The 26083-nt window shown below is 39.2% G+C and overlaps 2 protein-coding genes and 1 long non-coding RNA gene across 4 annotated transcripts in view; 2 read left to right on the top strand and 1 right to left on the bottom strand.

Moving 5' to 3' along the window:
- Window positions 1-1079: 1079 nt before the first annotated feature.
- On the top strand, window positions 1080-7398 carry LOC148716830 (uncharacterized). The gene is made up of 2 exons (XM_088745665.1): window positions 1080-1209; window positions 5117-7398. The coding sequence occupies exon 2, from the start codon at window positions 5560-5562 to the stop codon at window positions 7351-7353; it is 1794 nt and encodes a 597-aa protein (XP_088601791.1). The 5' UTR covers window positions 1080-1209; window positions 5117-5559; the 3' UTR covers window positions 7354-7398.
- A 2840-nt stretch (window positions 7399-10238) lies between these two features.
- On the bottom strand, window positions 10239-15530 carry LOC148716829 (uncharacterized). The gene is made up of 3 exons (XR_015995169.1): window positions 15391-15530; window positions 12573-12748; window positions 10239-11802 (listed from the first exon to the last, which is right to left on the bottom strand). It is a non-coding gene; the product is annotated as an uncharacterized LOC148716829 (long non-coding RNA).
- LOC111332107 (uncharacterized) overlaps window positions 15380-26083 on the top strand; it is a 14463-nt gene continuing 3759 nt past the window's right edge. Inside the window, exons 1-7 of one of the 2 annotated variants that reach the window (XM_022937380.2) lie at window positions 15380-15575; window positions 15715-16252; window positions 20871-21167; window positions 21935-22594; window positions 23491-23703; window positions 25413-25761; window positions 25990-26083. The exon at window positions 25990-26083 is cut by the window's right edge and continues 13 nt beyond it. In XM_022937380.2, coding sequence (XP_022793115.2) covers window positions 15934-16252; window positions 20871-21167; window positions 21935-22594; window positions 23491-23703; window positions 25413-25761; window positions 25990-26083 — 1932 coding nt within the window. In that variant the 5' untranslated portion in view covers window positions 15380-15575; window positions 15715-15933. Of the gene's footprint in view, window positions 15627-15714; window positions 16253-20870; window positions 21168-21934; window positions 22595-23490; window positions 23704-25412; window positions 25762-25989 lie in introns of both variants that reach the window. The other variant, XM_022937378.2, reaches the window with a different exon arrangement.

The raw sequence follows: 26083 nt of genomic DNA, 5'->3' as shown, positions 1-26083 counted from the left end.
GTAGACAAAAACAAGGCGCTTGTTTGGAGAGTAGTATCGTCATTATTTTGTCCATCATTTTAGCTATCGTTATTAAGGTACTTGAATTGTTTGAAGTAGTCATATCAAGTACTGTGGAAGTACTTAAACAACCTCCGGTGTCTAGCAAAGGACAAGCGACTTTATTTTCAGGTGCCAGTACGCCGAATCTTTCTGTTTTGTCTGTTCAGGATAAAACTCCTGAGTGTTTATGTAAGGTCTCAAAAGAAGAGCCTCCAAGTTTTGAAAGTGCTGTTGTCGAAGAAAACAGCCTAGTTTTTGAACAAGCAGATATTTTTAATGATGATGTGGTAAGTAGTGACGATATTGTTATTTCGGAGGTCATTTCGAACAACGCTAAGCAAAATGAGGTAGCCGATAGCGACAAAACTTTATGTAGTGACTACTCGCCTTTGGCTAGCAGCGATTTGGAGAATAGTGAACAGGGGTCAACAAGTTTATCCGTCTCGAGGACTTTAAATAACTTTAGCAGCAGAGCTGAAGCAAATTCTTTTGTACAGCCCGTTAGTAATTATGTAGAGGACAAAGTTGATGACATTTCTATTTCTTTTGCGCCTGGAAGTGCTCTTCTACCTGTTGGCATAAAGGGTCATAATTTTCAATGTCTAATAATTCCGGAGCTGCTGTCACAGCAGTAAGCGCTAATGTGTGGCGAAAACACTTATGTCACGCTTACCCAGAACTTGGTGTGCCTGATTCAGAAAGTGTGACTACAGTAAATGGTTCTCGTTTGACTACTGTAGGAAAGACTTTGATGGAATTTGTTATTGATTCCCGTATATTTACTTTCGAAGTATGTGTGATAGAGGACCTGTCTTTTGATGTTATATTGGGTAGAGATTTTCTTAAACGATTTTGTTTCAAAGTTGATTTTAAGGATGGATTAGTTAGTTTTCCCTCTGAGCCCAGTCCTTTTCCTTTTGAGGGTGTGCGCGTAGATGACGACGATGATCTAATTGATGAAGCATTCATTTCTTCTGTCCATGCCTCTCATAGCTTTGTGATTCCACCTCAGTCAGAAATTTTGATTTCTGGGGAACTTGAAGACTCGTCAAATAAGTATGGTATCGATGGCATGATTGTCCCAAAGCCTGATTTATCTCACCGTTATTCGATTTTTGGAGCGTCCGAGCTTGTTAGTGTTGCAGAGGATGGTACAATCCCTATTAGGTTGGTTAATCCTTCTTTTAAACCAGTGAAAATTTATCGAAGGACTCGTCTAGCTAATTTTGAGGAGATAGATCGCAACATAGCTACTTTCGAGTTGAACACAAACGAAAAGCTACGCGAAAGTCATTGTTCTCTTAGTAGTGACAACGAACCAGAAGAAGGTGATTGTTCTCAGTTGCCTGACTTGTCTGATAGTATACTGTCAGCTGATGAAAAAATTAAATTTCGTGATTTGTTTAGTAAATACCGTGATGTGTTCGCTTTTTCTGATGCCGAATTAGGTAGAACGTCGTTACTACAGCACGTGATCGATACGGGTGACGCTACACCAGTTAAACAAATGCCATATCGCACTTCGCCTGAAGGTAAAAAAGAGATCGATAGACAAGTGAAGGATATGCTAGAACGTGGAATTGTTCAAGAGTCAGTTAGTGCTTGGTCTTCGCCTGTTGTTCTAGTCAAGAAAAAAGATGGTTCTATGAGATTTTGCGTTGACTATCGTAAATTGAACAAAGTTACCAAAAAAGATAGCTTTCCTTTACCTCTGATTTCCGATACTTTAGATTCTTTAAGTGGAACAAATGTTTTTAGCACAATTGACACGGAATCAGGTTATTGGCAAATAGAACTTCATCCTTCTGCCAGAGAAAAGACTGCTTTTGCTACGCACAATGGCTTGTATGAATTCTTGGTAATGCCTTTCGGTCTTACAAATTCTGGGCAGAGTTTCCAGAGACTTATGGGCCATATTTTGAGAGGATTGGAATATCGATTTGCACTTATATATATCGATGATATCATTATATTTTCAAAGTCGGTCGACGAACATTTGGTCCATTTAGAAGAAATTTTTAAAAGACTTCGTGAAGCTAATATCAAACTAAATCCAAAGAAATGTGATTTCGTTAAACAAAGGGTAGAATATCTTGGTCATATCGTAACTCTCGAAGGTATTAGTCCAAACCCAGAAAAGATTCGTGTTGTGCAGGAATTCCCTACTCCAACTAATCTCAAAGAACTCAGGAATTTCTTAGGTCTCGCTAATTACTACAGACGTTTTGTCAACGGTTTTTCTCATATAGCCAATCCTCTGAATGCATTGACTAAAAAGGGTGTTTCTTTCAATTGGACAGAAGAGTGTGCCGTCGCTTTCGACAAGTTGAAACGTGCTTTAGTGTCCGCTCCTATTTTAGCTTATCCTAACTTTAAAAAACCTTTTCTACTGTTTGTCGATGGTAGTTCTACAGGAATAGGATTTACCTTAGCTCAAGTCCAGGATGGTAAAGAAGTAGCGATTGCTTTTAACGGTCGCGGTTTGAGTAGTGCAGAGCGCAACTATAGCACAACTGAGAGGGAAGCACTCGCGTTAGTAAAAGGTATTAAGAAATTTCAGCCCTATCTTCAGAGTCGCCAATTTACAGTTGTTACTGGTCACAGTTCGTTACGTTGGTTAATGAATGTTAAGGATGCTTCTGGTCGTCTTGCAAGATGGGCTTTACTTTTGCAACAGTACGATTTTGAAATTGTTCATCGCCCTGGTAAGATGCATGGCAATGCGGATAGTTTGTCTAGACGTCCTTATGACACAAGGGAATGTAATTCAATCCAAAAAGACGAGCCACCAGTAGCGAAAGTACGAGAATTGCAAAGGCGTGATTTCGACCTTAGTGAGATAATCGATTACCTAGAAAATGATATTTTACCGTTAGACGATACTGCGGCGCGCAAGCTTTTACTTGTGACTGATAGTTTTTACATCGGACATGATGGTTTACTTTACCATTTAGGCAACAATAGAAAGCGCAATTCTTGGGATTCATTTTCTCAGCTCGTTGTACCTCCAGCATTGAGATTTGAAATTTTGTCGAACATGCATGACCACGTTTCCGGTGCGCATTTTGGAGTCCATAAGACTTTCAATAAGGTTAAGCAACGATATTGGTGGAAAGGAATGTACAAAGATGTTGAACATTGGTGTAAGTCTTGCACTGAGTGTTCCATGAGGAAATCCCCTAGGAATACCAAAAAGGCACCCTTACTTCCAATTCCAGTGGAGAATGCTTTTGATAGAGTAGCTGTTGATGTGTTAGGGCCTTTTCCACCTTCTAATAAGGGTAATAGGTACGTCGTCGTTTTCAGTGATTATCTTACTCGATGGTGTGAAGCATTTCCTGTTCCGAGCGTTGAAGCAACTGTAATTTCTCGTCTATTAGTGAGTGAGATCATTGCCAGACATGGTGCACCTAGAGTTCTGTTGTCTGATAGAGGAAAAAATTTCTTATCTAAAGTGGTAGCAGATGTTTGTAAGGTCTTCCGTATCCACATAGTGAACACTTCCAGTTATCACCCGCAAACTGATGGCTTAGTTGAAAGATTTAACTCTACTTTATGTCAGTCACTTTCAATGTATGTCGCAAAGAACAAAAAAGATTGGGATGATTTTATACCGCTAGTTTTGTTTGCCCATAGAACGTCAATTTTAGAAGCCATCGGCGATTCTCCTTTTTACGTACTGTATGGCCGTGAGCCCCGTTTGCCTGTGGATGTCAAGTATTTACCGCCAGTCGATGACGACGTTACTGCTTCAGTGTTTGAACACCGCAAACGAATTGTTGAAAACATTGAATTAGCACAAAATTTAGCTAGAGAAAATTTGCAGCGTGCTCAGCAGAAAATGAAGGATTATTATGATCAGAATACTAAAGAACCAGTGTATGAACTTGGTCAACGTGTTTGGGTTTATACACCTCGAACTAAAAAGGGTTTATCTAGGAAACTTTTGCACAATTGGTTAGGACCATACAGAATAGTAGAGCAATCATCTCCCGTTCATTAACAAATGGTAAACACCACAGCGTACACTATTGAGTTATGGATGCACGCGGGAGGTTGCTAAGCACGAAAGAAGCGTAAGAGTCGCTCGAGGCGATAGCCGAGAGCGACTCTAGCTTCTTGAGTGCTTAGCAAACCTCCCAAGTGCATCCATAACTCAATAGTGTACGCTGTGGTGTTTACCATTTGTTTTATAACATTACATTGATACATTGTAGCTAAAGAGTTCCCTTTTATTTAACAAATCTTAGGCGACCAGAAAAAACAAGCGCGCGCGGAAAAACAGTCTTTGCATTTGCTCACGTCAGCAGCGTACACCCATGGGCAAATGGGGGACGCTAAATTGACCAATCAGAGCGCGCGCTTTACTTTGATTATGTTATAATTTTCGTTTGCGCACCGATGCTAATAAGACACTTACCTTTGCCGCGCATGCGAATCGAATGAAGCCATTTATCGATCCATCTTTACGACCAATTGAACCTCCACTAGTGGACGACCCTAATGAGCCTTACCTGGATGAGTCTGATATTCCAGATGACTGTTTTGAGTCGGAGGTTCCTCTCGATAATAATGTTAGTCCTAAACCAGTTTCAGATACTACTAATTCAAGTTCACATTCAGACAATCAGATCCAGCCTTGTTCGGATTCCTCAGAGAAAGACGACGATAGAATTTTCCAAGCTGAGCGAATTCTTAAATCTCGTAAAAAGAGAGGCAAAATGGAATACCTAGTTAAGTGGCATAACTTTCCCAAAAATCAGTCAACTTGGGAACCAGAGCAAAATATTTTGGATAGACGACTTGTTTATAATTTTAACAATTCGAGGAAGTGACTAGCTCCCACGTAATCAATTTATTTCTGTTTTGTTCTTCTCGAGAATTTCAGGATTTTAGGCAAATGTTTTTGTTTTCAAATGCAATTGGAGAGCTTTGTCGTTGATAAGGATGCTGCTGTCTGTAATATTGTTGTTAGTAGCCACCTTGTTGTTGAAAAGGAGGTTGTTGCTGCTACTGCTGCAACACGAATGAATTCTCTTATTGTCGACTCATTCCTATTATTGTTATCCCCCAGGAACTTCAAGACTGTATGCAAAGATTTTCGTTTTTAGATCAAATTAAAGGATTTTGGGTAAATGGATTCCAGGCTTGCATCCCGACCATTGCTTTATCTCACATTTGCCTTTGTTATTGTTCAATTTTGTGTGACGCATGCTCAAAATTTTGACTCCCTCGTGCAGAAAGTAGAATTTTACCCCGCCCCGTTAATGATTGCTCATTCCCCTAAACCGCTTACCTTTTATACCGAGACAAAGCTTTTGAATATTCACACAGTCTTTAATTTTACGGAAATGGAGAGTACTTTTTCTATGAGTAATACATCCTGTTCCGCGCCTATGGGAAAGTTTTTCGATCAATTATTGCTGACAGTTCGAGGCTTCCAAAAGGTCGTTCGGCGACTTCTTTCTTTGCCAGGCTTTTCAACCCTAGTGGAGTGCGACACATAATTGCCAGTTTATGGTAGGAAAAGTCTCCAGAATGTTGTGCCCAAGAGTCTATAAGAGCTCCGTTTCTGAATGCAAAGCTTGGGCGTTAAAATTCTGTCGCGGTCATTCAGTTGACGAAAGACAGTGGTTACGAGGACAGAGTCGTACGCGACGTTCGAATTGGATGTGTCACGCAGGTGTTCTAGGTATTTTTCGTGCAATTTGGACCGGGACAGGACACAAATGTGAAAATAGCCACATTAAGAACCTTAAGACCACTCTGAGAGCTCTAACTTACGCTATGTCTATTTCACAAAGTATGATGCGAGTTCTCGACGGAAAAATTGTGTATTTATTCAAAATTACCGATCAGATGAACAGCAAACTAAACTTTTTGTCTCAGGATTTAAAAATGGTTCAAAGTACCTTTAATGACTGGCAGAAACAGCTAGAAAAATTTGCCAATTCAGCCAAATGCCGCGAAGGAATGACAATGGAATTTCTTTCTAAGTATACCGCTGAAATTAATCGTGCTTTTGCCGCTTTTCTAAGACTTTTTGAAATCCAAGATACTTTGAGTCAGATATCCCATCTACATGAAAAATCATTAGTAGGTTATTCCGATTTACCTAAGTTTATGTCTTCCCACTTGTCTGCCAAACTTTCTACTGATCATTCATTGAGGTTGACTATAACAGCATTAGAACAAGGTTTGTCTGTTCTGGCTAGCCCAATGGTCGATGTTGAACACAGCGGTCAGGATTTGACTGTAGATATCTTACTGTTAGCACCAGAGATTACAGATAAAAATAGTTTCTGCGTCGTACAACATTTGACTCCACTCAAATTTAATATTTCGGGAAAATGTTTTTCAGGGCCTGTCCAACACACAAACCTTGCTTTAATTAATTGTCCAAATTCAAGGCAGGTAGTCTCTTTAGACGGATTAGATAGGTGTTTTAGAAGTGAAGTAGGTTTCTTATGCCCTAAGACTGTATTAAAGACAGTTTCTAGCTTGCAATGGTTAGGTTTTGCTTGGAATCCAGACCTGAAACTTTCTTTCCCGCGAAACCATCAACCAACTTCGAAGTGCGACCATATCCACCCATTGGCTCATCTTGGAGGCAGATATTTTCTCTCCACCACTTCTGGAACTTTAGCTTTGAGCAATGTCGAGCAACTTAACATTTCTCCGTTGGCCATCTATAACTTCCCTTGCAACGTTAGCTTCATTGGAATGGAGACTAGTTTGGGCACTTGTCCCCAAAGACTAATGGTGTCATTACCTTTATTTTCAACGGACACACTTTCTTATGTTCAGTGGGATCCCAACTCAGATGATTTTCCTACATTGAAGTTACATCATAAGTCATTGACCATCCCACCACCTATCAAGATTAATCATACAGTGATCGACAACTTCGATGAGTTGTTCCAACTTTATGATAGCCAGCTCAGTGGCACTTTGCAGAAGGCAGACAGTTTGATTGATCAGATAGAGGAAACTACTCAGTTCACTTACATCGAGTATATTACGTTCATTGCACTTGGTCTATCAGTAGTGAATTTCATTGTATTCTGTATTCTTTGCCGGTGCATCCCGAGAATATCTGTGCGACACTCCACACCTGACAGCCCACCTACCTTGCCAACAGCAGTTGCAGAGAGTCACCAACATAAAACCTGCACACATTGTTCAAAGCACAGAAGGATCAACCGTCTGAAAACAACATCCCCAGAAGAAACTCGTACAACACACAAACCCGGAGAGAAAAGAAGTAAAGACTATCCAAGACAAGTCATTCAAGGAACTGAACTGAACTAAACTATTTCTATTTCGATAATGAGTTATATAATAACTTTAACTTTAGTTCATTTGTGACCGAACTGATAGGTATCAATTGAATTAATTAAAAAACAAAAAAAACAAAACAAAACAAAACAAAACAAAACAAACAGCAAAAAAAATTTAATTATTTTGTATTAGATAGGTTAACTTTTCCATGTAATCTTTCCCTACCGTCCGCATTGAGGACGATGCTTAATTTAGGCGGGGAGGAATGTTGTAGAGCGTTTTCAAGGCTCGATATTTCAAGCATTTTTAGGTTTACCTTTTTGTTTTATTAAGTCTCGCCTTTTCGCCCCTACGTGCTATTTTGATGAATCTATAGTTTTGATCATTTATTTTTAGTGTGTGCTTGAACTTGGCTCAGCACTTACCGTGCTAGACGTTTTAATCCCTTGTTATGGTTGAAGATAACTAGTTTGCTAGGTGGTCATGTTTGAGTTGGTAAAACTGACCTTGAGTTTTACCCACACTGAACATCCTGTTTTGGAAGTTCCCACGGTTAGCTAACCCAAACATGTCTGTGATTTTTGTATTTAATACTGGAGCACTCCTTGCTGAAATTAGTAGAAATAAGCAGTGGAACAAGAGAGAGAATAAAAAAGAAAATTACAGAGTCTCAGTACCTCTTGTTAATTTGCCAAGCGAGTGGTAAAACCCCTCAACAATGCAATTATTTTTATTGTGAACAAGCCTAAGGACTTTCTATATCAAGGTCATGACTTTCCAATTATTATAAATGCATCCCTTATTGCACCCATATTTTCCTCAGGAGAAAGCAAAACTTGTTCCTGGAGACAATGGGAAAATTCATAAGAATTTCTTACTGCAAGTAAGAAATATCGCAGCGCTCTATTTATTGCCATGGACGAGTACATATATACATATGCAATCGTTCCCTGGACCCAGGGACTTCCCACCATTTCACAATTTTCAACCATTGGCACGTGGTGAATAATGGAAGCTATCCACGCTTTCCTGGAAGGAAAGTATTATCAAAACGAAGGTTTTTCCTGAATCGTGAGAGGAGTGAATCACTGATTACATATTTGCACGAAAATTTCCCATAAAGCAGTTGGGTCTCGTCGTTTTTGGATCATCCTTTTTAGGTGTCAACGTCTTCGCAATTAGGTGTCTTATAAATCAACTTTTCACCTTAGTGTCACCGGCTAGTCTCGTACTCAGACCTTCCGCGGCCAAGCGGCTGTAATGTCCTACACGGTAGGATCTGGGTCCATGCCACACCCACCTCGGGGAATAGTTGTTCAATCTTCAGAAGTCTACTCACCAGAACGGAAAAAAGGAATTGCTCCAAGCTCTGGGGTGTTCAGTCATCAGTCTCGCACATGCTTTAACGTTTCCAGTGGTTTGCCACATGGCCTTCTCTGGTAAAGAAAACTCTTTCAATTCCATATGTATAGAGACATGATTAAGACCAGCTCTTGTAACTGGTGATGCATTTGAAAAGAATGGCTCCACCAGTTCTTCACGAGTTCGAAAATTCTCAGGGGTGGCCATTTTTTCCATATCTTTCCCCGGTGTTAAGAGAAATGGCACCTCGAAAAAATACATATGAACTAATCACGAGAATACCCCTAACCCATTCAATCCCAAGATCTCATTAGCATTTCTCCCCACTGTTTGCTATACAATTGTCATATTTGTAAATATATATGGGAATCATATCAGCTCCCAGTTGGCTCGTTCGTTCAGTTGGTAGAGCACTGCACCGGTATCGCAGAGGTCAAGGGTTTGAATCCTATACAGGCCTGAATTTTTTTCAGGCCTTATTTTCACTATTGCTTAAGAAGTGGTCATTACTGAGAAGATCGCTCTCATACTTAATTGTTATGTTGTTAGTTTAGAGAAATTGGAGTTAAATAAACTAACAAATTCCCCTTATATTGATAGTTTTCTTCTTTATCACTGACTTGTCTGCTTGATTTTGTATTGATATTGTAAGGAGAAATTATGTCTTGGTCATTCACAGGAGTTAAATTAAGGGTTAACGAACCTCTTACAACGCAGGCTTGAAGTCAATGTCTATTACAGAAGAACCTTTATGATCGTTTAAATCAGCAGAGCATAGTTTGGAACGATAAGATATGGACAATTTTAAATTAAATCAATATGGTGTGGGGGGGGGGGAGGGGGGGCAACTTCTCGAATGGTGTAAAGATTATCTGAGAGACCGACAACAGAGGGTAGTTATACGTGGTGGGACTTCTGATTGGTTGAAAGTTACATCGGGTGTACCCCAAGGATCAATTCTGGGACCGTTGCTTTTTCTTATTTATATTAACGATTTGCCTGGTGTGGTTTCTGATGGCAATAAGATAGTTCTTTATGCTGATGATAGCAAACTTTATAAGGTTATTCACTCTGTTCGTGATCAAGGGTGCTTCCAGCAGGACCCAAATAAGATCAATGAGTGGTGTGTAAATAATAAGATGAGGATCAATGCCAGTAAATGCAAGGTTATGAGAATTACCACTGAAAAAGAGGTCCCCTTTTACCTACGACTATCATATTGACGGGACTAAACTCGATTCGGTTTCTTTGCGTAGAGACCTGGGCTTGTTAACTAGTGATGTTTTCTCTTGGAATTACCACATTGCCAATATTACAGCTAAGGCAAATAGTATTTAAGGCCTTATCAAAAGATCATGTCGGGATGTCAATGATGTCACAACTCTTAAGACTCTGTATTGTAGTCTTGTGAGGCCTAAGGTTGAATAATTATGCCTCTCAGGTGTCGAATCCTTCTACGAAGAGTAACTTTAGTCGTATAGAGAGTCAATTGAAAGAAGTGCAACCAAATTTATTCTTAAAAGTGATGACAATTATTCGCGAACTCCGCTTGTTATCTTTAGTTATCTTTTTATCTTAATTAATAATCATGTTCGCCTGACCCTTGATTCCAGGGTTCGGTTCGATCTCTAGGGATGTTGACAGGGGATATGCATTGAAAACTATGGATACTCTAAACCTTTTAACCAGCTTTTCTACGACTAATTTATTTAAATTTAACTTTATGAGGAGAATAGTTGGGGAATGAAATAGTCTCTCTCTTGATATTCGAGAACCATCATCCGTGGCTTATTTTATGTTGAAGGTTTCTACATTTTTAACTCTTTGAATTTCTGTATATACATTTTGATCTTTTTTTTCTTTATGTGGCTATATTAGTAGGTCTATAGATAGGTTGGAGTTTCCTCCTAGAATGGTAGGCGGCGCTTTTTGAGGTTCTCCCCATTTCAACACATTATCGTAAATATTTTTATTGTTGTTGTAATAAAGCTTAAAGGTTAGGTTATATGTATCTAAACTTTAATTAAGGCTGAGGAGAGAAAATTTCTAAAGAAACTGTGGTGCTGCATTGGTAGGGGGGGGTATATAAAGATAGTTTTGTTTTATCCACTGAGTTGATTGCGTGAATTGGCCATTGTAAAGACTTTCTAAAGCTGATGTTCCCAGCATTAGCCCTTCGTTATTCTCTCTGACGAAGGGGTCAACCTCGTTCCCAGGGCCTTTTCTCTTACCCCCAACTAGAGGAAAAGGCCCTGGGAACGAGATTGACGAAGGGGTATACAGGTAACACTCGAAACGTCAGCTTTAGAAACTCTCTTTAGCGGCCAACTTACAGTATCAGCTCCGTTGATAGAACCAAATTATTTCATTAAGTTTGCTTATTGAATAATTTACATGAGGCGCTTGAAAAATTGTTGAAGAGTCTGGCTCAGATTGATTAAAGATAAACTTCATGGGTGACTCGCCAACCTCGTTCCAAGGGCCTTTTCCCTTAGTTGGCGGCCCTGGGAACGAGGTTGGTCACTCACTGCCTCTCGAAAGGCACTTTCGTAAATATGTTATACCGCGTATTTCTAGACTAAATGAGACAGGTGACACATCAGCGAAAAAAAACCCTTGCATAAATATTTCCCTATGAAAGTAATTTATTTAGCGGCAAGTGCAAAGTGAAATCCACTTGTAAAACTTTGTTTGTGGATTTCTTTTCAATGACTTACTTCGGATTGATAAGCGTGAATTTTTTCAGAGTCGTTCCAAACATTTCTTCTCGCCTTTTGCAAGTTCTTTTGTACTCATTAACAAGAACTGTTCCCAGTCATCCTCAACATGTTTGTTAACTCGTTCCAGTCTTTACACGGTTCAAGCTCCCCGTCGTAGATATCCCGTCGTCGTATCTTAAGCTCCCTAGTAACATTTGAGACTTCAGAGAAGCAACACAGAACAGCATTAGTCAGGATTTGTTTCCTCAGCCATTGAATGGCCATGCCAGGCAGGAAAAGCTCAAGTTTACAGACTTACTGGGAAGACATTGCTCATGAAAACTGGTACCCGTTGCAGATACGAAGACATTCGGGCAATCACAACGATAGCTGGATGAAAGTGGCAGCAAACCTGAAACTAATGTGAGCAGGTTCAGTTTTAACTGGTGATAAAAAATGATAAAAATGACAAGGGTTACTTCGATAAACTTTCTCCCCCGCCATTCAAATACAAGAATCAACTCAGAACGAGTGTCCATGACTCTAAAAGGTTTCGTTAAGAGAATATTTATGCGAAGGCTATCACTTGTTGCTTTAGTTAGCAAGTGAAGGTATAACCTATTTCCCTTTCAAACTCTATTTTTTTAATTAATAACAAACAATCACTAGGCACCTGTATCCCATTTTCCCTCACCCACAACACACTAAGGTCGGTAGGAAAAGGAGAGGCCCTGAGAATCATTTTGACACACGTGGAAACCTGCATGGGGAAAGAAAATTGTTTTGTGGTCAAAACTGCTCATCTTTAGTTAGGGAACTTAATCGAACGATCAAATAGCAATTCGGTATGTTCACTATGATCTACTTTTCCTCATCTCGCAGAAAATAAAAGATTGAGTTGTAGTCATTTTCTGGTCTGTTCTTTTGATTTATGAGAATTTCAAGCTAATATCCATACAAATAATTTGGATATATCAACAAAGTTGAAATGGTCTTTCGCTCCGACGAAGGGTTAACGCTCGAAACGTCAGCTATTGTAATCGTTACGGTGGCCAATTTACCATTTCAACTTTGTTGATATATCCAAATTATTTCGTTACTCCCACCGACGCAGCCCCAAACAGTTTCTTTCGAAACTATCAGCCTTAATATCCATACAAGTTTCTCGATTCCTTCACGCATACGCACATCAATGGCACGAGGTCCTTCCGTATAGTGAATGGCTTCCCAGATTTCCCAGCAATGGACTCGAAAGACTCAATCACTGCAGGAAAAATATGTTTTATGCTTTCCTCGGTTATTCAAAATTTTGATGTGAAGTAGCCAGCTGCTGAAGGACCCCACTGAGTATGGGGGCGGGAAATCTGCAACAACGAAAATTACTTCATAAATACAATAAATTTCAATTCTTTATTCAAACACGTATGTAATCTAGGGCTATTACTCGTTCAACATACGAACGTGTGTAAACAATATATTTGATTAAATAAATTACAAACACATAAAACAAAGAAGAAATTATTAATACTCATGAGAAATGGAATTGAATAATGCCTCTTAAGAATAGCTTTCATTGATCTCGCCTTCAAAAACTCGATCAGAATATTTTGCAAAAGCTCCACAGATAGAAAGTCAGCTATGTAAATCCCTGAGGCATGAACTGATTTCTACTGTGTCTATATTTCATTCCTCTCAAAAGTTACTGAAATGAGACATTTTACTGTTTTCTTTTTATTTTTATTTTAATTGTGAGAGGTAAAATTTTCTATGTAACAAAGGTTGTATTGCCCATTGTGTATGGCAGACAGGCAGAAATGAACAGTGAACACTTGGTTAAATCACAAGGTAGTCTTTTGTTAAGTTGTATTACAGAGACCTGGGACGAGTGACGAGTAAAGTGACGTCAGTTGTAAGGGTGGACAAACACGTAATGGCTAATCTCATTAATTTTCATCATCCCTAGTCATCCTCGTTCAATTTTGTTTTGTTCCTACTTCTTTGCTGTTTGTCTACTCAGCCAACTTTTATTGAGAATTTTCATTCTATTCAAGGGGATTTCTTTTCATCGATTATCATCACCACACAACCAATGCGACAAAAAACATCATGTCGGGAAGGGACTTCTGTTCAGTGGAATGTTTTTCAGATTTAATGTGGGTTTCTACAATAGTACAAGAGTTTGTTTAGTTTGCTTTTATGTTGCACTGTCTTATTTTGTTTGTTTTTGTATTTGTTTGTTTCTTTCTGTAGTGTCCGCCATTTTGAATTTCAAATCCGCATGGAAACTGGGCTCGAAATTGTTTTTCGTAAATTACGTATCTCCACAAGTGAGCAAATCCATAAATAGGATCAGACAGGAGAAGTCAAAAGTTCTATCCAGGGTAATAAATCAAACAGAACCAAAACATGCCGTGCGAACGACAAGAGGAAGTAATTCTTCGTTTAACTGCCTTTCGCAACTTTCAAAAAAGGAAAACATTATCCGAAATCAAAAACATGTTTTGTTTCACTGTGTTTGTTTGCGGAGGAAGTGAATGTCAAGCAAAGAGATAGGCTATATTTAGTAACAGCTGAAAATTAGTTTCTGTGAATAATTAGTTGTTTTGATTTTTGTTCTAAACTGCTCCGGGATCCAATTCTGCGAAAAAGAAATATATCAAAGAAAAAAATATGGATAACGCAAAATATAACAGTGGCATAGTAAGTATTACAATATTTTATCTGATTTGAGGGTGGAATATTTGTAATTATCTGGACGCGTCGAAGGTTTTTGGTTTTCTCATCTTGTATGTAACCCTAACTGCGTCTTTCAATTAATTTTTTAGAAGTTAGCTTTTGAAATGAACTTCACAAACATAACATAATTAAGGCTGATCTGACAAGAACTTTGAATCATTTTATCACTATTTGTGTTTTGAGGTTTTAAAGATCTCTCTTGGGCGGACTCGGCGTAAAGCCAAGAAAACTGCCGTATTCTTTGAATATGAGCGCGAGTTTAAACGACAATTCAATATCTTCTTTCTGCGGTCTCTTTGTCTCACTTAATTTCTGGCAAAATCTTCATTTAACCATATCATCAGTCCGATCGACAGCAAGCCAGTTGTATCAGCTTACGAACAATTCGATCGTTTTTATGCTTAGTGTCGATGATTTTTCGTCATGAAGTTCCTGTTTTGTGCGACAAAATCTTTCCAGTTACCGTAAAAATTTCGATTTTCGTGTATGGGAACTGTATGACATCACGCTGATCAACTGGGCATGCGTCGTGAAGAGCCCGGAGATGTATACTTGAGGCGGTAGCCTTTTCGACACCGCACCAATGTCAAATATCTTTCACGTCGTTTATTAATTGTTTGTTTTTTTCATTTCGTCCTCGTTACATTATGCATTTCCAGGCTTTGGCCGCAAGTTGAAATTTTCCTCCAGTTTCAGGCCGCTAACCTCGATAAAGGCGAAAACACTTTGATTTTTTGACGTGTTGACGTTCGTTGACGTGAGTTCTCGACCTCTTTGGAGTAATTGTTTCCCGTGTGAAGATGTTATCTTTACTTTTGCATGTTTTTTCAATAAAGGCAATTGTATCAAGACCAGCCTGAACGAGCAAATTTACATGTGTCAGGCTTTTGTCTTCGAGCAATTAAAATGGAATAAAACCTTGAGGACTTGAAATTCGCATAAATGAACGTCATTAGGAGACCTCGGGTCTGATAATTCACTGACTCCTTGGCGTAAGTATTTTCCATTGAATTTTTGCAATTTTTTTGCAGTAAGAATTGCTATCTAGAATTTTTACCACTTAAAAATTTCATTCACATCGATATTCCACTGACAGGAAAGTTTTTTTTTTTTGTCGAGGAATCATTAATCTTTTTGGTCAAAATTAGAATTTGGAGGGTAAAAAATTACATGAACATTTCAGCCAATATGCAGTGGCGATTCCATCTGTCTGCCTCACTTAACAGTGGAAATTTTTGCTCTTCGTTGTTTAAAATAATATTAGACTCACCGGACCGAAAAGCAACTTCAGTACGCAAGATAGTTGATTATCCATCTAGACTTGTTATTGACCGAAGCCTTCTCACGGCACGGTTCGTTGCAGTTGTTGCAGCGCTAGCTTTGCAAGATCTCGGTGTCAATTCATCACTGCCACATCATCCCAGCAAGATCTTCGCCCGCAGTTTTTGAGGAAAGGTGACCTTAACATCGAATCACAGCGTGTGTGTTTTCTGAAGCGACCATTAAGTAATTAAGTTAATTGTTCTTGTTGCTTCGGATTTGCCTGCTTGAAGAATACCTTTGAACCTCAACATTGCTTTCATTTACATTGTAGGAAGAAAACTCGCACCGACTTCAATGACATTATAACTGGAGGCATGCACGGGCTTCGGTCTTCAAGGGGTGACTCATAAAACGCTAGCAGTTTTAACATTTAAAATTATTGCTGTAATGTTCAAGGGCGAGAAGCCACGAAGCTAAGTGCGAAGCACGAAAGCTTTGTCACATAAATTGTAGCGCGTAAATTGAAGTTTTACAAGAGGCTTACCAAGATATGGGTTCAATGAACCATGAATTACAGTTTCTTCGAAGCAACCAGTATTCAGGCGACTTGGAGAATTCAGAAGTCCAAGCACTTCGAAAAGAACGGCAGATATCACGAAAGATTTTGGTATTTGCCTGCACCGTAGCAGTTACCGGATTTGTTTGTCTGATCATCGGCATTGCCTTGCTTCGAATGAACAGGCTTGATGAGCATACATCTTCAAAGCCCGACAACAATTGTGGCTCAAAAGGAAGTGAGCCGAACGTAAGGACAAAAACGACGAATTTCACGCAGAGTTGCAGTTATTCCGAAGAGTTCAAGACATCAGGTACACTTAAAGTTACATTAGTATTGTTTTATTGCATTGAAAGGTTTTCAAACCTAGGTGCGAAGCAATTCACTACCCGCCCACCGAAATCTGCCCTCATTGATAGTGATAACCATTGATCGGTCATTTTACAATTCAAATTAAGGGATCACACTCTAACATAACAAGAAAACAGAGAGCTAAAGTAGTTTTTGGTCAATTAGTTGGTCAGAGGTCAAACCGAAATGATTTCGTCACGACTTGCAATGTCATGATTTAAAACTAAAAAGCTCATTTCGCATGAGATCTCCAAATCTTACGAAATCTGTTACACACCTCTGTATAGTATAGTCTAAAAACAACACAACCATATTAATCGCTGGTTCCCATTCAGTATTTCTTCACTGTTTGCGAACGATTTTTGTGAAAGGAATAACGGAGGGTCGAGTTTTGAATCCTCTTAAAGAAGGTTTTTTTTTCCATTAATCAAAGCTGCGAGTTGAAATACGTATATTTTTCTGAAAGGAAGTGGACAATATTTCCCTTTCGGGCCTCCGTACAAACAAACTGGAATCATAAATCATCAAACCAGTGTCCTAAAGCTACAAATTAGTTCTCAGAGTGTCATGAAAATGAAGGGTAAAAAGTAAACAAAGTGCTGATTAGTTTGTTCGTAAAGTTCAACAATTCTGTAATTAAATTTGACTGAACTCGATTTGCCATTGCTGGCGAATACTTTACCTATTTAGCTCGTAGATTTTAGTTTCTTTTGACGTCACTGCTTTGGTTGAGAATGATAAAAACCCGTGAAAAGGAATTGATTTAATATTCTCATGGGAGATAATTGGAGGATGAAGGATTTTTCTTGCAGTTTACAACGAAGGAAGACATTTAACCCGCAGAGTTTGGCCAATGGAATTGAAAAGGTTCAGATTCGCTCCTCCGTCTGTCAAATTCTTTTTTATCAGAGAATTAATGACTGTATCTGTTTTACATATCAAAAATCTTATAGCTGGTTTTAACCAGCTGGGCTTATAAATTATGGCCATTTAAAAACACAAGTCTTAATGACATTGCTGCCTAGACGAGAAAGCGATAATTTACGATTAAGTCACAATCGATTGGGTATTAAGCGATAGACTGTAAATTATCGACAGATTGACGCCGCTTTGATGTATATCTGGTAGAAGTTTTCTTCTTCAAAATCCAATTTTACGTCGACTTTAAAGTACCCAAAGTTGTTTGTCATCCTCACAAAATAAAGACATCGTCGAGCAAAGGGGTATTAACTCATTGGTAAGAATATATTTAATAGCAACTAAATTAGCTGTTGCTGACGAGTACATTTTGAAACAGGAAGACGCGAGACAAAAAACAAATTCAGCCATTCTTTCAAAGCGACGCACAGGCGTCAGTACTTCAGGAATCGATTAATATGAGTAGATTTTATGGTGCCTGTAAGCGATTCTTGGAATTCACTTGAATGATGCGCAATGAAATGTTTTCGTGACCTAAAGTTCTTAGCTAAAACCCTTAAAATTCAAGTTGCGCAATGCCACCGCTATCATCGTTGGGAAGCTAAGTTTTTAATTTGCCTCTTAATGGGCGTCCTTCCGTTTCAATATTCACCTTGGTCTAGTGCGAGCACAAAAAAAAAAAAAGCAGAACAGAATTATCGATTGCACTGCACTTTGCCCTCCTCAAAATACTTAGTCATTGCTTTTGATATTCTCCATATCGTCGAAGACGGAGACGATCGAGGACAATAAAAATTGAATTTAACTGAAGAAGATGGAGTAAAATTTTACTTAAATGAAAGCTGAGGCTCGGCAACATCTCTCGCAATTTCTTCAACACTCTTCCAGGAGAAGTTAAGGTGTCTGCCGATGATTAAGTCGAACAGGTACCAGAAAATTTTGACCTATCTGTAAAAGGTGAGAACCCATGGATACTGAAAATAGTGAATGATAATTTTAGCAACACTCAGGGTCATAATACAAACACAGATGATAAAAATAGAAAGTGTAAAATATCAAAATTACGGGCCACACGTAGAAAAGAAAAATTAGCCACAAGCGAGGACGAGTCAAACTACGCAACAGAGCACGATATTTTCTGCGCGTGCATGCATGGAAAGTTTCCGCGACTTTTTTTTTAACCTTTTTAGTGTAGTTTCTTATCTTGCTGAACTATACTGTTCACAACTGAAACTACATCGGGTGACAACATGGAAAAAATTCAACTCTGCTTGTACATAAAAAGGAGTTACTTGCAAAGTTGATCTGTCTTGTTGAAAACGAAATGCAGCTTTCCTGCAACCAAAAATTCTTCTCTCTAATTTAAAAGGGTTCATTTGTTGTACAAAAGTCTGTTTTAAGTCTTACGAATCCACGCGTTGCTATGCAAAATCGAGCGATATAATTAGTCACTGGCTTATATTGACTGATGTTGACTATTATGATTAGGCTAATATTCAAGTGCCTCTTGAGTTTCGAAAACCTGCCTTTACGGGCGGTGTGAATTTTGATTTTACTATCAACAGGCAATGTAATGACGGCATCAATAAAATGCCCTGACAGTATCACGTAGAATCAGGTATAAAGATTATGTCACCTTGCTGGATAAAGCAGTTTTCCTTACAGGCAGTTTTCAGAATTGAGAGGGTCTAAAATTTACTTTATTGGGCATGAATGAAGATGCAAAACTACAAACGATTACAATTTGGTCGCCCGCGTTTTCCCGCGCTTTACTCGGTCACCCGCGTTTTGCCTTGCTTTACTCGGTCACCGGCGTGAATTTTCCCGCGCTTTCACCAATTTGCTTTTTTTCCTTTCAGAGTTCTCTATGGCTCTTAAAAGTATTCCCTTAAAGGTCAGAATCACTTCTCGTTCACTGAGTACCACATGAAAGCAACTAAGACCGGTACACAAAAGTGACAACACAGAAACAAGTCTATATTTTTGCCCACAAACAATCACCTATAAATGTGAATACTCCTCAATGGATCTGATCTAAATTGCCTCACACCTACGACAAAACATCTTCGAAGATCCTTGGAGTATTTTGTGTTTAGTAGAATTTTCGCTCAAGGGTTATTTCACACGCAATTGAGATATTGATTTGAGTAGAGGCGAAAGCGTGGCTTTTTGAAAAAAGTCTTTGTGTAATTTTTTACGGTAGAAAGACATGAACCAAATGTAATCCTTGACATGACAAATATTCTTTTGATCCCGTGTTTCTCTTGCGAGAAGTGAAATCAATAGATTTGTTGGTCAACGTATTCCTGTTTTTTTTTTTCTTTCGCAATCCCCCTTTTTTTTTCACAAATAATAACATCGGTTATTAAAGGCAAATAAACGCCTGAGGATATTATCACATCCACAATCGCTCTTTCTCTAATTAATATGATAATTTTGTCTGCCAAATATTTCTAGCAGCGCAAACATGAACTCAAGTTATCTTCATGATCAAGTCGCGATATTTACACCCAATGGAATACCCTGCCACTGTTATTCTCCTTTTTCTATGAGAGACAGAAACAAGATCAGTTTTCGACCTTTTGATCTTTGAGAGAGACCAGCATCTAATTTCTCCTTACAATATCACCTCTGAATCACACATTCAGGTCACGAGAATAAAGGAAATGATCACTAACTAAAGAAGCTCTTGATTGTTAAACAAATTCTCCATGTCCACCCCTAAGAAAATGTATAGAGAACAGTATGGGGAACACATATTCTGATATAAGAGTGTGAAGGGTTAATTACACTGTAAGAGGTAAAATATTTAATGCAGGGTTCTCTTGTTTGATTGCCGATAATGGTAATACTATAAGTTTCAATGTGGAAGTGGGTGCTGGCGTCAGAGCTTAAATGAAATGCTAATAATAAGATTTGTCTCAAAGCCCAAACAGTCATTTGAGTTTGCAATTAAATGGTCAGCTTCAACGAGCGACCACATTTTGTTGAATATGAGCGAGTGCAGTCCAACTCGGCCTGATTAAAAAAAAAAAAATAATCGTGCTACAGTGAAGCGCAAGTCCAGTTTATTTTTTTTTTTTACTACAATTTGCAGTAATGTCGCAATCTGATTGGCCAGTTTGCCGTTGTCGATAAGAGTACAGACAATGCTGCTTGCGTCAACGTGTCATGCAACATGTAACGCACTGACATGTTTTGTCTGCCAGTCATCGAAATTGTGGTAAAAAAACAAATCGACAGTGGTTCAGCGGAGTCTGTAATCTTATCGACAACGATATTCGTCATCGAAATTTGTTGCGGATCACTCGACTGCGCCGCTTGAGTCCACGACATTTTGACCATTGCAATGACGAATACGTATCGTTGTCGACAAGAATACAGACCACGCCAAACATACTAATTATGCGCCAAACCACTGTCGATTTGTTAAAGTAACACAAGTTTGATTACTTTGACTAGAGACCGGCCTTGGTCGACACGAAGTCCTGTCACAAATTAATTGTAACCCCTTACAGCCTTTTGTCTTTGATTGAAGAGGAGAAACTCCTGCAATAAACGAAAATTGGGAAGACGGTATATCTCCAGTAGAGAAGCTGTTCAATGTAACAAATTTGTGGTGTATGGCAAGATTTTCAACTTCATTCTATTGTTTTTCACAGGCCTCCTGAACTTTGTAAACAAATTAAAGGACGTATTTTACAAGCTGCATCCTTATGAAGTACCATACAAGCCACGAGTATCAACTGATGAAGTCAGAAAGAACTTCAAAGCATTTAATCCGATTCCGTCCAGTATTAAGGACATCACCGACACATCAAGGTCATTATTAAGAGAGCTTAACAAACTACATATTGATACGGGGCTGCTGAAGACGAGAGAAGCAAAAGCACTGGCCGAGATGAAGCATTTTCTGGAGCATAATTTTGGAAATGTTTATAATTTTGACTATTATTCAGGTACATGCAGACTTAGTTACTGTGTAGTTTTCAACTGAGTGCTGTAGTTTTGCTTTATTTCGTTATGTGATTGGTCCACAGTACTCGCGCCACTTTCTCCACCAATCAGATTCAAGGCTAAACTTAACGAAGTGCGTGAAAACGTGGGTAATTAAGACGCGGTTAGTTTCAGTTTTGCATCTGATCGGTTGAGAAAGTGGTTCGAGTTTTCTTGTCTGTTTACAGTCTTCTGTGATTTGCTTCAAGTTTAAAGTAAGTTCTTAACTTTAGCATATTCTGCGTGATTCTTAAGCAACTTTGAAAACTACTTCCAACTTGGAAAAAGTTACGTTTATTTCAATCCAGTTAGTTAGAAAACCAGGAATAAATCAGTAAGAGTGACTAAGAATGAAAAGGATTCAAACGAAACGAAAACCGTCTCTTGGAACGTTTAAAATTACATTAACTTCAGCCTTTCGTTAACTGATTAGGTAAAAAATCATAGAGTACGAGCAGTTTGTCCTTTTCAACGAAGTCTGTTGCGTGAGTAAACAAAAATCAATAATAACATTAGAGCACCGGTGGAACTTTGGGAATGCTTCTACTTTTCGTACGCCTGGCTCCCAGAACTCTGCGCGGAGCGAAAGATAGTTTTTTTTTACTGATAATTTTTAACTCGCGCAACGGACTTCTCCGCAAAGGAGAGACAGCTCGTAGTCTAAGTCAGAAAATGAAAATATTTTTTTACGGGGACTATAATTTTTGAAAACGTTTGTCTGCTTTTTCAGGTCAGTGGATGCTCGGTCCCAACAGATTTTGTTACACGGATGTTATTGCCAGACTACCATATCACTTTCGTATGTTCCTGAAAAAATTGTCTCCGTCAACAATAGAAGATATGCAGACCATCATTCAAGTTCTAAAAGGCTTTGGAAGGGGAATAGAGCAGTACATAAACAACATCAGGCGGGGAGTGAGAACAGGTATGGTGGGCTCCGTCGAAGAGTGTCGAGTTGGATTGGATTGTTTAACCCAAATGTATCCAAAAATTGCGGACAGTCTGTTTGTCGAAGACATCATGATGGAATCATTTGCAAATCCATTTCTAACGGCTGGGTTTTACCAGAGATTTCAGGACGTGGAAGAGCTGTGGTTACAGAGACAAAATGTATCTTTAGAACATTCTATGGCAGACAGTTTGATTAGTTATGTGGGCGTTCCTTTGGTGAATTTGCTGCGATATCTTAAGGAGGATCACATGAAGCACTGTGTGCCTAGTAACGTTTCCAGCGGACTGTTTAATCGCCCGTTACATTATGTGTACTATAACGGTATTGCTAATGTTTCTGAGTCCGCGAGTAAGAAACTGCCCAGCGGTGAAATAATCGATGGGAAGGCTGGGTACGAGAGAACTATGCGATTTTTTACAACAACAAATCACACAGCTGGTAAGTGAGCGTAGTTCGCTTTATATTTATTCAAACTTCTAACACTTGAGCTGTTTACTCTTACTTAGAAAATATATTAATGAGTTAGTGAGGTGTATTACAGAGGTAGAATTATTAGGGACCTTAAGAAACCACGACGGCGACGGCAACGAGGACGTGGAAAAACAAGAGATCTAATTAGCAGAACAATAGCTCAGCACGTGCGTTTTGAAACTTTGTACATTTCTTAGCCGTCCTATGCAAACAACAACGTGAAATCGCCAAAATTTGCGTCGTCTGCGAACCGAAACCGCGACGGCAAATTATTTTAATTTCCATTTGGAACTCAACGGCTACTTTATACGTCATGCTGAAGTTGAGCTGTGACGCTGTATGAGACAGTAAGCTCCTGCAGCCATTTTTGAAATTCTAACTAAGAGTAGAAATTCATTTTTTAATCGAAGTCTTCCTTGGCATCGCCGTCGTGGTTTCTTAAAGTCCCTAATATGCGCAGCTGTCACGGCATGACAGCTGAGCATGCTAATAAAGCGCATATAACAGTCACGGCGTGACTGTTATATGCGCGGGAAAGTCACGTCAGTGCTCTCCACTCCTGTGTGCCAACAGCGCGGAAGTCATTTGGCAGACATTGAAATGTTGATGTTACCATTATTTTAACTCGCTTAACTTCAAGAGAATGCGAATAAATAAAGTGAGAGACTGGAGGTATCTAGCCCTAGAAAAAAATTCATGCCATGTAGATTCCTCGGATTTGCTCTTTCTCGCAAAGTGTAAGATTTGACTAACAAAATTATCCCACCTGGGAGAGCGGGGGGCGGAAGTCAAGGGGAAGACCCTTAGGACCCCTGAATGTATTCTCCCTTAATCTGATCTCCAGTCATTTTTCACGTCCACAGAATCTGTTTACAAGCTTGGTTGGTCCATGTTAAAGTCGATCTATCCTCAAGTATTAGATATAGCCAAGTCTGTCACGGGATTCACTGACGAAACAAAAGCTGTGGAGTCGTTTCGAAAGTTAATCCATTCACCATCAATGTTCTTCAACGAACAACCTTTTCCCACAAACGAATCAGACGAGAGAGCTCACAGGAAGTGCAACAGTGAAAAAGGTAGTGTTACTAGAGTATAATTATCGACTAGAGGCGTTTTGTAGCCAGAGTAATTCTCAACTAAGCATTCAGTGGTTCCTTTTTTACGTCGAATTAAGATCCCACTCCTAATATGCCATTTACCGACTCAGTTTGTGGTAGAGGTAAAGAAATGAGCATCGCTGTTGAGATGCAATCAGAGAAATAGTCCATTTTACATTTGTGCGGCTTGGTTGCCAAGCCTTTGAATGAGAGTGAGGCTAGGGCTGACCTTGTTCTGATACAAACCTTGCTGCCTTTCAAAAGTAAATCGTTTTGTTATCATGCTAACTAGATACAGGTCTCTATCACGACAAGGTCACCTTCAGCCTCATTCCAAATCAAAGGCTTGGCAACTAAGTACACAACTGTAAAATGGCCTATTGCAGAGAAGAAATCAAAACAGAAAGTGTACAACAACAATCGACAGAGACGATCCGCAATGCTAAAATGGCAAGTGTGGCGGAAATTGCGTCTGACGTCGACACAGTACATTCCATGGGCCTGACACGTGATCTTGGGATTCGAACCCAAGCCTCCCAGATACTAGTTGGGGACCACGACCAACTAAGCTACGAGCCTCATACTTGGGGCGAGGAAAATTTTTACAGGATTCTTTGTTATCGCTAAGGAATCTAAAAATATCCCAATGAGCGAGTGAGATCGCAAAGTAAAAACAAGCGAACTGCTGGAGGCGCAGGAAAATCTGAGTGACTTGCGATTGGGTTTTACTTTTCATTCTGATTAGTTGATATGATAGCGCGAGTTTTTTTCTTCTTTTGCATTGATCACACACCGATTTAGGACAAAACGAAAGCAAACCGGGATTACTTTCGACATTCAACTGAAAATTGCCACATTTGTTGTATCTTCAATCATTTCTTCACTTCAAGAGCCTTCTATATATCGTTTGAGATTTCGAGATGCACTGCCAATTCGGATGACTCAAATTAAATCTTTAACTTGTTAAAAGGCTTCTATTTGGCTCCAGACTGAACTGAGAGTGATAGACGTAAACAAAATACACTCCCTGCGCTGCTAGTGATTACCTCGAATATTTAACAATTATTCCGCGAGCGCGCGTCGGATATGAAATGATAGATAGCCAACGAGGCGCGTAGCGCCGAGTTGGCTATAATCATCTCATATCCAACAAGCGCGAGTGGAATAATTGTTTTATTATAAACGTTACATTAAATTATTAAATTTTATTAAATTTTTAGCTCTCTTTTAATTTTAAGCTGACGCGTACGCTTACCATATCGTGGATCATGGTATATTGGCTCATATACCACAATGGCTAAGCCAATAAAAAGTCTTGAATTGCATTATCCAATGATCCAGGTTTTAATAATTACAAATAGCAGAATCAATTTCAATAGCTCCTCTTCCAGTTCTGCGTACGTGGTTTAGTTGGACCGCGGTTTTCTATATTAGCGACGCGAAAGCGAGACTATCGTATCAAGCTTCCCTTCCCTGACGCTAATAATATGGGAAACCGCTGTCTATAAACTAAACTGCGCACGCGAATCTGGAATAAGGGCTATTGCTTACTGCTGGGCAGTCACATCTAACATTCAAACTTCCGGCTGCTCCTCTAGAACCTGGGCCATCTACGAGTGAATACAACTTTTAATTAAGTCGTCAACAAGTTAAAAATTGTTGACGCTTTCATTCTTACAAAATTTCAGCCGCACGGGAATTCTGTCCAGTTCGCTATGCCGCCATGCAACGATGGTTCAAATTTTCTAGCAGCACTCTCAGCCAGCTAGAGCCCAAACTCCTGCAGATGTTTTATTGGCCCTTAGGTCCTCGAAAGACCACGCCCGTTTGTCCCGTTGCTATAGCGATGAATTTTATGCCGACTTCTTCGGCTCAGACCTACACTACAAGTTATCGGACCTGCAAGAAACCGGCGTTTTTCCGAATGCCTTTCTTTTTGGACCGAATGGGACCGAAATATTCCGAGTGGACAACGAGCGCTCACGAAGCTAGGCCTGGTCACCATCTGCAGTCTCAAGGTCTCGTGGAGAATTTTCTGTAAGTTTAATTTCCCATACATTACAGATAAAACTGCAAATTGAGCTTTAGAGGCACTGATATTCCTAGAAGAGCATGGTGAACCCCTCCCTCCTTTCATTTCTATGTCATAATTCAAGTTCCTTGAAGATAGAGAGTCAGTAGATGAAGGTAAGCTTTACTCTGAGCGCCATGTTCTATTTTAAATGTTTGTATCTAAGTTACGTCACCTTTTCTTTATCTGCGCAGGGACTGGTGCGGTCCAGTAGTAAGTGCCTTGGTCAGGAGTAGATATATTGCATACTCTGAGGGATGGGCACTTTATGCGGAAAATCCTCTTGTT

This window comes from Stylophora pistillata, chromosome 14 (genome assembly GCF_964205215.1).
Source record: "Stylophora pistillata chromosome 14, jaStyPist1.2, whole genome shotgun sequence".
Taxonomy (NCBI): domain Eukaryota; kingdom Metazoa; phylum Cnidaria; class Anthozoa; order Scleractinia; family Pocilloporidae; genus Stylophora; species Stylophora pistillata.
Note: the sequence above shows the minus strand (reverse complement) of the source record. Positions and strands in the feature narration are given on the sequence as shown.

Coding starts and splice junctions, on each gene's coding strand:
- LOC148716830 (XM_088745665.1), top strand. CDS start 5,560: ATGGTAGGAAAAGTCTCCAGAATGTTGTGCCCAAGAGTCTATAAGAGC.